Raw genomic sequence first — 12,174 nt, 5'->3', positions numbered from 1 at the left:
AATAAGAAGAAAATTATTATTTAAATCAAACTAGAAAAGGATATATACAAGTGAAAACATTTATATGAAATATGAAATATGAAAATGCATATTATAGTTATGAAATCCTTAAAAGAATCGAATGGAGTTCCTGTTATGCTTCAGCAGGTTAAGAACCTGCCATAACCCATGAGGACATGGATTTGATCGCTGGCCTCTCTCACTGGGTCAACGATCTGGCGTTGCCACAAGCTGTAGCTTAGGTCACAGATGGAGCTCGGATCCAGTATTGCCATGGCTGTGATGTGGACTAGTGGCTGCAGCTCTGATTCAACACCTGCCCAAGAAATTTCCATATGCTGCAGAGGCGGCCATGAATATTTTTTTTTTTAATTAGAAAGCCCATTCAGAAATTCAGAAAATCAAGAACAAGAATCAGCAATATTCTTTTTTATTTAATGCCCTTGAAAGTCTTACATACAACTTTGAGTAGTCACATTCACCAATCTATTTTTTAGAAATTCAGCAGCAGTCTTTGGAATACCAGGAGACAGAGGACTGTATTGTAATCTTCAGTGTAAGAGGCAGATTCTTGCTCATTCAATAGTCCAGGTCTTCATCAAGGTATCTTAAAGGCTGAACTAAAGACATAAATAGAAAAAAATGTTACTTTTCTCTTCATATGCACATGTGTAGAATTACATTAAAATGTGATATAATGTATTGTGTTACTCATTCACTCACAAATATTAAAAAGCACACTACTTTCCTGAACAGAACACTTAAATGCAATGATTTTCAAACTTCAGTGTACATAAGAATTACTTCTATTCCAGAGAACAACAGTGCAGAAATGCCTTTTTTAAAAGCACCTCCATATGATTCTGAGGCAACGATTCAGTAGTGATTACTCTTTAGGGAAAAAATTTAATCATTATTTATTACATCAGAATAGTATCCATATGTTTGAGATTATCAATCAAAAGTCATTCACAGTCCTCAAGTTTACAGTCTGTTAAAAATGTTTTAATGTTTCTTTACATGTATACATATGATAATTTTATAGATGTAAACATTATGTTTAATTATATTCAATAACATGAACACAAAAGTGAGATGATATTTATTGAATTTTTGTGCATGGTTTTTCTTTGTTGGTTGGGTGCACTAAAATTTTTCCAGCCGCTACCCCACTGACTGATATTCACTTTGTTTCCAGTTTGGGGGCACTACTAACAAGGCTGCAAAAAGGAATTCTCTTCTATTTGTTATATACAGACAAATGGCTTTACCTGTATGGAAGAAATTTTTAGGAGTAGAATTGTTGGATCAAAGGATCTTTGAAGCACTTTAAAAAAAAAATTAATAGAAGTCTCCAGAATGCTTTCTCCAAAAGCTACCACACCCCTCATTTCCAATAGCAATCTTTGAAATTACATTTTTCTCTTTATTCCCGCCAATAATAAAATTGGTGCTGTTTTAAATTTTTTTTGGTCTGATTTATATAAAGCAATATGTCATTGTTAATCATAATTTGAATTGCCCGGAACTTCAGCATTTTAAAAATATCTAATAGTGGAGTTCCCGTCGTGGCGCAGTGGTTAACGAATCCGACTAGGAACCATGAGGTTGCGGGTTCGATCCCTAGCCTTGCTCGGTGGGTTAAGGATCCGGTGTTGCCGTGAGCTGTGGTGTAGGTCGCAGACGCGGCTCGGATCCTGCATTGCTGTGGCTCTGGCATAGGCTGGTGGCTACAGCTCCGATTTGACGCCTAGCCTGGGAACCTCCATATGCCATGGGAAGTGGCTCTAGAAAAGGCAAAAAGACAAAAAATAATAATAATAATAATAAAATAAATAAATAAATAAAGTAAAAATAAAAATAAAAATATCTAATAGTCATTTAAAATTCATTTTGCGTGAACTATTTTTTCTTGGCTTTGCCCAATTATTTTTTAGATATTGTCTTTGTCTTAACAATTGGCTTATATATATTATACATTATATATAATGTATATATGTGTATACAAATTATTGTATATACAATTTGCATACCCGTATTAACATTTTTGTACTATATACAATTTATAACAGATCTATGTGTATGTGTCTATATGTGTGATACTAACACTCTACATTTATATACTTTTAAGAATTCCAACTTTTATCCTTTGTCTCAATTTGTATTTCTCATATGTCATATATAATATTTCTACAAAAAACCTTACTTTTGCTATATATCATTTCTAAATGTATAGTCCTCCTAAAATTGTTTTTTAAAAAACAAAATACACCCACTAACTCATTTCACTACCTTTTCTTTCTTTCTTTTTTCTTTTTTGTCTTTTCTAAGGTCACACTCGTGGCTTATGGAGGTTCCCAGGCTAGGGGTCTAATCAGAGCTGTCTGCAGCTGCCAGCCAACACCATAGCCACAGCAATGCGGGACCCGAGCCACGGTCTGCGACCTACACCACAACCCATGGCATCACTGGATCCTTAACCCACTGAGCAAGGCCAGGGATCGAACCCACAACCTCATGGTTCCTAGCAGGGTTCATTAACCACTGAGCCACAATGGGAACTCCACTACCTTTTCTTTTTGATGTATAACTTATGTTTCTTGCCTTATTCACTTTTTTTCTTTAGTTAGACTTTCCTCCTGAAAGTAAATTATAAAAGGCAATCTGATTGTGTCTTGCCTCAGCTTAATCTTCCAAAACCCACCACCTCCCCAATAGTCCCTAAAATAAAATATGAGCATGAAATATATCAGACAGGACCATTCATTATTGGGCTCAATGCAGCCTTCCAGCCTAGAGTCTCATCTATTCCCTGTGTCCACATAGGCTGTCCATAATTCCCACACATTGACAGTGAGACCTTCTATTCAACAGCCATGTCTTTGTCAAGAGCATCTTTTATCACTGAATTTTTAGTACTCAAGACACCACTTGTCACCACAAGTATGTTCAATACACGGTTTTGAATGAAAAACTTACTGTTCCTCAAAGATATGATTCTTTTCTATGCCATATTTTGAGATGTCTTTTCCACAATCTTCCCAAATTTTCATAGGCAAGCTTTCTATATTCCTATAGTATCCTATACTATCTTTACCAGAGTATGCACTATATAACTACAGAAACGTCTTATCTCTTTTATGAAATGACTCCTATAATGTTTTTTTTTTTTTTAATGGCCACATTTGCTGCATATGGAAGTTCCTCGCCTAAGGGTTGAATCAGAGCTGCAACTGAGGCCACAGCCACAGCAACACTGGATCTGAGCCCTATCTGCAACCTACGCTGCAGCTTACAGCAATGCTAGATCCTTAACTCACTGAGTGAGGCCAGGGCTCGAGCCCTCATCTTCACAAAGACATCAAGTCTTTAACCCACTGAGCCGCAGCAGGAACTTCCTGTAATATCTTTAGAAGATTTATTCACATTTACTTACCCAGCTTCTCTTAGCAATAGTTGTTGTTTAGAATATATATGTAACTAAAAGATGGACTGAAGTCATAGTTATAAAAAGTTGTTGCATATTCTGAATATGGATTTACAAACATAAACATAGACATGGAAATATATGTGTATATACGTTCTTTTTTTTTTTTTCTAATACCAGAGGAGTTCCCAACTTTCAAAAGGAATGTACCTGTTTTCAGCAATGATGAATAAATTCTTTTTACTCACCTCACCAGGTTATAATTCCCATTTTCCTTTTCATTGTACTTCAGAGTGGTCTCCTTTTTTTCATCCAGAAATAGGAAGAGATTTAGACACAAAAATTAGTCCCACATCATTAAAACCATCTTATTCATTGGAATTTTCTGAAAGGAAGAAAATAATTACTGGGAAATAAATCAGATCTCCCCTCAAGTGCCTTAGAAGCTCTTTGAACTTTAAAAATACTGTTCACAATTAGGAAAACAAACAGTGGGGTTTAAGAAGCACAGCAAGTCTTTCCTATGTCTTATGTAGGTTTTCCTGACTTAGTTTTGGCAAAAATCGAGTCCCTTGGATTAAAGAAGTGAGGCAAGTCCCTCTCAGGAGGTAAGGAATATTGAGAAGCATTGAGTCTTCACAGAGTGAGTGGGGAATGGGATATTTCTTGCAACCTAGCAGAGGTATGTTCCTAAAGGCAGATTTAGTGCACTGGTTCTAAATAGAAGTCAACAGACAGAGAAAGAAGCATTACATAATGGGAAATAAGACTAGTCCTGTGACTAGGGATGGCTTCTGAAGGGATAAAGATATAGAAAATTTAAACTTTTAGGAAAAAATATAATAAATAAAAGTTAGAGAAAGGAAAATGGCAGGAAATGGGAATGGAAGAAACTGTGAAAGATATATGAAAAGCTAAACTACCTTTGAGAAGACTGACTTGTTTTAGTGAAAAAAGGTCCAAGCCATCATATTCTACTCCATAATCCCTCTGTCAGAAATAATCACGGCCCTCTCAGCCAGAGGTCTCCCCATGACTGCAATTTTTATCTTCCCTAAGAATAATTTGTAGTTCATTCTTGCCTTTCTTCCTCATATGCATCCCAAGCTTCCTATTACAGTTGAGATTTCTTTCTACTGCTGTGCAAAGTAGCATGCCTCAACCTCAACTGCAGCTGCTGATCTGAACCCCAGGGCTACAGCCCCTCAAAGAACCCACGGACCTGAGGGATTTAGCATATCCGTTTCATCTGCTTTCAGGCAAGAATTCATCTCCCGGTATTGAATTTGATGGACAGAATTCTCTCCTCCTGAGAAAACTGATAACAGAGGTCATAGGTTAGGGACTGGGTCATAATAAAACGTTCCCTCCCTATGTGTGCTTTTCCCCAGCAGTGCAAGCATAACGTAGTCATCATCCATACTTTTGACTTGTCTCCAGTCCATTCTTTTTTTTTTGTTCAGGTAGTTAAAATTATTTATTTATTTGTTTGTTTTATTGGAGTAGAGTTGACTTATAAAATTGTATTAATTTCAGGCATACAGCTAAGTAAATTAGTTATACACACACTCATTCCTTCTCATATTTTTTTCCATATAAGTTACCACACAGTACCGAGTAAACGCTGCCAAGCCTTTCCCTCATGATGTCACGAACTCAAACGCAACAGGATGCCATCGGATAACCCTGTTTCTTCCCCAAAGACAGGTAGCATTCTTCTGTAATTCATTGGAGATTTGTATAAAATCTATCCTTTCCCAGCCATTCTCACTATAAAGTCCATTTTATCTTTCATCACAACTACTTCAAAATGCTCTCCTTGTCAATATATGGTTCTCTTTCAACCCCTCCGACATCCCATGTCCAAACAGAACTTTCTAAGAACCTGCCTGCCTATCTCACTCCCCTATCTCATACTCTTTAATAACTCCGACTCTTCTTATCATGCAACACAGAGCATCGCTACGTGTATCTTCCCTATTCTTCAGCCTTAACAGAAACTTCTCTCTTTAACTCAACTTGTACTCCCCTCCAAAACAACAAATGTGCCCTCTTTTAAGCTTCTCTACACTTGTACATATTTTTCTTCTTTCCTGAAATGCATCTTACCCAGTACTTTGATTTCTGTCTTCAAAATCTGTCTCCAAACTTAGAAGTCTCTGATACTCCCCTTCCCCTTTCAGTAATTACTTTATTCTCTGTGCCTCCTTTGTTCCTTATTCACACGAATGTATAATAAAACATTGCAATTTATTTGTTTACATATTTATCTCTTCCACTAAACTGGAAATTCCATGAAAACAAAAGCACTTGGTTATCCAAGTCTGAACCATCTTCAGAACCTAGCACATGGCTTGACAGAAGAGTTAAATTAGTAATAAGTATATAGTAAGAGAAAATAAATGTTTGGGGGGATACAGGATTCATCCAGAACCATATAAGCATACTCCTTCTAAACTATCAATTCTCTACTGTCCCCCATTAAACATACATAGCGAGTGCAGGTATCATCAGTACAGCCAATGTGCCTTTTCTTCTCTGAATTCTTGTTCCCTGTTTCGGAGAAACTGCTTAAACCTCTTCTAGGTTCCCTCTTTCTGGCCAACTGATACTTGAATGTAATTTTTTTGTTTTATTATCCAGAGGGGCTTCTTATCCCATAGAAACATTAGAGAGACCGTAATTTTGTTCAGACCTGAGAGCCGCTGCCTCTGTCTTCGCTTCTGAGTCCAAATGAGGAATGCGATGAGACAGGCCAACAGAATGACCCCAAAGATTGCAAGTGCAACAAAAGATGAGCGACCTGAGAACAAGTAAACATCACAAGAGGTGATAATGTCTTAGCTAAAAGACCTGGGTTGCTAGTTACCATCCCTCTCTTGGGTAAGATAACAGATAGCTGAAGTAAATGTCAAATCCTCAGAACTTCTGACCCAAAATGTCTTAACAAGAGGGATTCCACAAAATGCAGACAATGGGTCCCATGTTCTTAAACTTTTTTATATACCTGTGGCATGTAGGGATTCTCGGCTCTTTGCAATTTCTGTAGGAGAAAAGAGAAGAGAATCAGTTCTGGGAGTAAGAATGGAACAGATCTCTGTTTCCTATCTGAGCCTTTAGTGCCTCCTGAACCAAGTAAACTGCTCCTTCCCACACAAAACTAGAATCCCCTAGTTCTTCCTCCCTCTGCAGAAGGATACATGTAAGTTATGTTCCTTTCCTCGGTGAAGGCCCATGCGTAACAACACAGGTTTTCATCATTCTTCAGACTGAAACATCATGTCTCCCCCCACCACCAGATCCTTAGGCTGGACCTTCCAATCTTTACCCAATGCAGGTCACCGCCCACCCTCTCTTTGCTGCCAGAGCTTCCAAGCTCAATCCAGACTCTCTGCCCTCACCTGAACACGTCACAGCAGCATCCTCCTTGTGTCCACAGTCACTATGGCCCCAGGATCTGGCAGGACAATCCCACAAGGAGGTTTCATTCCCCTTGCACTTCACTTCATTGAGCCATATGGGCCCAGTCCCCTGGCCAAATGCGGCCTCTTTTCCTGCCTCCAAAGCTGAGCCACAGCCCAGCTGTCGGCACACCACCTGAGCATCTTCAAGGTCCCAGGAGTCGTCACACACAGTGCCCCAGGAACCTCCGTACCAGATCTCCACACGTCCAGAACAATTAGTGTTTCCTTCTTGAAGTCTTATTTTGTCTGAAAAGTCAGAAACACCAAGATCATATTTGAGAAGATGAACGTGCCCAAGAGGTCAAAGAGGAAAAGAGAGAGATGAAATTTTTTTTGAAATCTCTTAAAACTTTGCTTATTTAATGGGCCTTTTAAATTTTATATTTTTTCCAAAATTCGTCTTTATGAAAGCACATGTCTTTCCAGCAAACCAGGTGTATTCCATCCTGGGCATAAGAATCTCAGTATGACTTAGAAAACATCAGGTGAATAAAGTTAACATAAATGCATAATGTTAAATTCCCTCAAACCGCCAGGCAGATAGAAATCTCCTGGTTTAAAAATATGAGAAAAAGAATGTATATGTAAATAACTGGGTCACTTTGCTGTAGAGCAGAAATTGACAGACATTGTAAATCACCTATAACAATTTTTTTTTTTGAAATTTAAAACAGATGTAGAATGGAGAAATAATTCAGGATTGATCTTTCTGACTGCTTCTCTCCTTATATTCAGTGCAACAAAAGACTATGTGAAAGAAAAATGGGATGATTCAATAGTCAAATTCTGAATTACATATTCTCTGCTCCTCAACTGTTCACGGAGGAAGCAACTGATTAGAACTTTTGAGAAGACCATCAGAGCATGATGGTCTTTGGGAAAATGATCACTGATGCTGAATACCTGCACACCAAATTAAACAGAATGAATCTCATCATCCAGGTAGAATAGGGATTAACTACAGATTATAAAACTTCTGCTTAGGTAGATCAGAAGATAACAGTGGCGCTAAAGAATGGATACTCACTGGCACATGTGATCCATGTCTCCTCTGAGGGGCTGGCCAGTCTCTTCTTCCATGGAGATGATGGGCACTGCCATAGTGTGTCAGGTCCTTTAGGACACTGAACATTGTCCACCCACATGTGCCTGGACACTGTCTTGTCTGAAGATGCAGGGCTGATGTCCCCTCTGTCTGCACAGCCTAGCTGCCTGCATACCACCCCCACTGTGGCTGGAGACATGCTATTCTTGCCAACGCTGCCCCAAGCTCCGTTGTAAAAAACTTCCAGGCGCCCTGCACAGGTCTCTCTGCTGTTTTCACTGATCAGTCTCAGAGACATGAACTCTGGGATGAAATAGAGAATTAGCACTTTCACATCTTTTCTGAAGATTCAGAGGGTGCTCTCCCTTTATTCTGATGTAAGAATGGCCTTGAAAACAGGTACACTATGTCAGTGACCAGTAATTCTTTAATAGCTTCTGGATGACTTGGTAGAGCTTATTAAAATATATTTGTTCTACAAATACCTTCTGGTTTTTTAGCCTTGGATTTTATACTTATGGACTGCTTTAAAATACCACCGGTATTTCTAAGTTGAATTCTAAATCTCAAACAAAGGCTCAGAACCTTTTATCAATTACATGCTTTGGATTTTTTTCTCCCTAAATTACTGTGATTTTAGCTTCATAACCCTGTGATTTTAGCTTCATAACCCTATTCTGTTCTCTCTCTCTCTCTTTTTTTTTTTTTTTTTTGGCAATTGTCCTTGATAGTTAAAATTTAGCGAGATACTCAGATGGTAAAACCACTGTTTTGTATACATTACCTTAAAATGAAATATTTCCCTTTCTGACACTTCAGTTTCTATGTGTATGTACTTTACCAGATTTGTCATGAAAAGAAAGTAACATCAAAATCACTTCTGAGGAGTTCCCTTCGTGGCTCAGCAGAAATGAATTTGCCTAGGATCCGTGAGGACCTGGATTTGACCCATGGCTTGGCTCAGTAGGTTAAGGATCTGGCATTGCCATGAGCTATAGTATAGGTCGCTGATGTGGCTCAGATCTAGTGTTGTTGTGGCTGTGCCATAAGCCAGTGGCTATAGCTCTGATTCGACCCCTAGCCTGGGAACCTCCATATGCCGCATGTGCGACTCTAAAAGAGACATTAAAAAAATAACTTCCGGCATGTAGATTTTTTTACTTCTCATAGTACTGTTTTCCCCAATATATTATAACTGAGTACACTTTTTTACCTCACAATGCTTTCTAAAATCTTACCATGTACACAAAACAAGGGCATTGTATTATGACCATTTTTGCTCCCATGACGTCTCATTTATATGCCTTGAAAAATCAATCGGGCATGGTGATTATCTTTGTCTCTGTAGAATATAACACCAAATATATTTCTTCTTGTCCTTTTTAAACTACTTATTTATTTACTTATTTATTTATTTTTCTTTTGAGGGCCACCCCCGCAGCATATGGAGGTTCCCAGGCTAGCGGTCAAATCGGAGCTGTAGCCACAAGCCTATACCACAGCCACAGCAAAGCAGGATCCAAGCAGCATCTGCGACCTACACCACAGCTCATGGCAACACCAGATCCCCAACCCACTGAGCGAGGTCAGGGATCAAACCCGCAAACTCATGATTATTTGTCGGATTCATTTCCGCTGCGCCACAACAGGAACTCTTTATTTATTAATAAAGTGGTCATCAGGTGGTGCACTAAATATCCAGCTTCATATTATTTATAAAAGAAGTTCTCCCTATGAGTTTTGCTGCAAACTCGCTTCTGAATTTTTATCTTTCTGGTAGTATACTACCTTGTACATGAGGTAACACTAATTCATTAAATCCACACCTCTGGGAACCTCAATCTCACAATGGTTCCCTCTGAGTCCGTATTTCAAGGAATTTGCTCTGATGGATATGCCTCACTACCCTTTGCCCCACCTTAGTTGTTTCTTAAATCACTGTAACCCGAAGTGATGTGCAGAACTTACCCGAGCAGATGACTCCTGCATCCTCCTTATGCCTGCAATTGTGCCGCCCCCAACCATGTGAGTGGCATTGCCAAATATGAGATTCTTTTCCATTACAGTTTATCTCATCCAGCCAAATGGGCCCTGTTCCTTCCCCAAAATGAGCAGAACCAGTGGCATTAATGGCCCATCCACAGCTTAGCTGTTTGCACACCACATGGGCATCATTCAGGTCCCAGCTGTCATCACAGATGGTGCCCCAGGAGCCCTCATGATAGACCTCTACTCTCCCAGCACAACGACCACCTCCATCGACCAGGCGAAGTTGACCACTCCCTGCAAAGAGGAAATAAAACATGAATAAAATGCATTTCAGAGGATTGAGATCATTTTCATAGGTTGGTCACTGATTCTCACCTATGCAGGCAACACCATTTTCTTCTGAAATAATAGAGCTTGATGGGTCCGAGGATGATGAATTGCACGGGGATAGTGTCTGACTCTGGTTCCCTGCAAACAGCAAACCACTCAGTCACAGAAGATACAAAATATCGGAGATACCCACAGTGGCACAGGGGGTTAAAAATCTGACTGCAGCAGCTTGGGTTGCTGCAGAGGCTTAGGTTTGATCTCCAGCCTGGCACAGTTGGTTAAAGGATCCAGGGTTGCCACAGCTGTGTCAGGAAGATCAGCTGGAGTGTTAGATAGATGTGCTCTGGATAAACATAGCCATAGAGATAGGGGGATGGGTCAACCAGGCTGGGAATGAATCAGGTACTCTGAGAAGACATATAGTAAGCACCAGGTAACTAGGAGGTCCGTGAAAGTCAAGTTTACTTTCCCTGTAACAAGTCAAATGAAGTTAATATTCTGGCACACTTCTCACAATCCCTCAGAATGGGGGAATCCCTTTCACTTCCCTTTTACATCTGTTCTTCACTATAGGCACACCCACTCTTTTTTTTTTTTTTTTTTTTTTTTCCTTCCTTAGTGCTGCACGTGTGGCCTATGGAAATTCCCGGGCTAGGGGTCAAATTGAAGCTGCAACAGTCAGCCTACACCACAATCACAGCAACATGGGACCTGAGCAGAGTCTGCAACCTATACCACAGCTCACAGCAATGCTGGATCCTTAACCCATTGAGCAAGGCCAGGGATCAAACCCATACCCTCATGGATACCAGTCGAGTTTGTTACCACTGAGCCACAATGGGAACTCCTAGGTACACCCACTCTTAAGGCACCGTCATGAGTGGCTCATCACTGGCTGCCCTTATTCTCTTACCTGAGCAGATTACAGAGGCCACTTGCCCTGAAGAACAGAGTGATGCGCCCAGAGCAGTGACGGAACAATCTCCCATGTGCTTCTCAGTCCCAGTGCAGTGAAACATGTGCCTCCAGACCTGCTCACTTCCTTTCCCAAAAGGTGCTCCTCCCGGGATAGAAAGGGCAACTCCACATTTAAGCTGCTGGCATAAAACATGGGCATCTTCCATGTCCCAGTGAGAGTTGCAGAGGGACCCCCAGGACCCAAGAATGTTGAGCTCCACTCTTCCTTCACATGGGGTCTTGCCATTCACCAAGCGGATTTGTGTGTATCCTGGAAGGAGACAGGGCTTTAAAAAGATGTCTGTGACTACCTAACCCTACCCTCTTCATGGCATGGGAACAAAGTGAACACATTCCCTGGGTCTCACTTGAGCAGACTACGCCGACGTCCCTGCTGTGGCTACATGTCCCGTCAGGGCGGGGTGCTACTGGGCAGAGTGAAAGGTGGGACTCGTGCCCCTCACACTGGAATTCTTCAGCCCAGATCTGTCCACTTCCTTCTCCAAAGTGAGCTCCCCCCAGGAGGGAAACCACAGTGCCGCACTGTAGTTCCCTGCACAGCACGCTGGCCGCCTCCAGAGAGAAGTCAGAATCACAGACGGTGCCCCACGTGTCTCCATGTTGTACTTCAACACGACCAGAGCAGGGAATGTCCCCTCCAACCAGCCTGGGTTTCCTGTGGGCTGAAAAAATAGCATTTCGGTGAGGGAGAATATGATTCCAATATTTTCCTTCATGATAGGAGTAAGCCAGAGAGTGAAAAGTGAGAAAGGGAAGCCATTCATGCCTCTTGGTTTTTCTGCCTACAGTGGGCTTAGCCGATTCTAGACCTCCCTGTCCTTCCCTGGAGACAATTCTGGGACTTTGCCTTCTGGAACCCATAATTCTTGGAGCATGCTTTCTCTTTCCTTTGAGTATTTGCCTACTTCATTCATCACATTGGAGACCACAGATAATATGCA

At 40.5% G+C, this 12,174-nt stretch overlaps 1 protein-coding gene across 5 annotated transcripts in view; it reads right to left on the bottom strand.

Moving 5' to 3' along the window:
• The window catches only part of CD163 (CD163 molecule), a 34,298-nt gene continuing 22,538 nt past the window's right edge, over window positions 415–12,174 (bottom strand). For 2 of the 5 annotated variants that reach the window (XM_021091120.1, XM_021091123.1), the window contains 11 exons: window positions 11,581–11,895; window positions 11,169–11,483; window positions 10,301–10,393; window positions 9,905–10,219; window positions 7,919–8,239; window positions 6,829–7,137; window positions 6,435–6,470; window positions 6,123–6,230; window positions 4,650–4,745; window positions 3,676–3,812; window positions 415–620 (listed from right to left, as the gene is read on the bottom strand). In XM_021091120.1, coding sequence (XP_020946779.1) covers window positions 3,796–3,812; window positions 4,650–4,745; window positions 6,123–6,230; window positions 6,435–6,470; window positions 6,829–7,137; window positions 7,919–8,239; window positions 9,905–10,219; window positions 10,301–10,393; window positions 11,169–11,483; window positions 11,581–11,895 — 1,925 coding nt within the window. In that variant the 3' untranslated portion in view covers window positions 415–620; window positions 3,676–3,795. 5 annotated transcript variants of the gene reach the window in all.

Source organism: Sus scrofa, chromosome 5, assembly GCF_000003025.6.
Source record: "Sus scrofa isolate TJ Tabasco breed Duroc chromosome 5, Sscrofa11.1, whole genome shotgun sequence".
In the NCBI taxonomy this organism is placed as follows: Eukaryota; Metazoa; Chordata; class Mammalia; order Artiodactyla; family Suidae; genus Sus; species Sus scrofa.
This window is presented reverse-complemented; position numbering and strand designations above follow the sequence as displayed.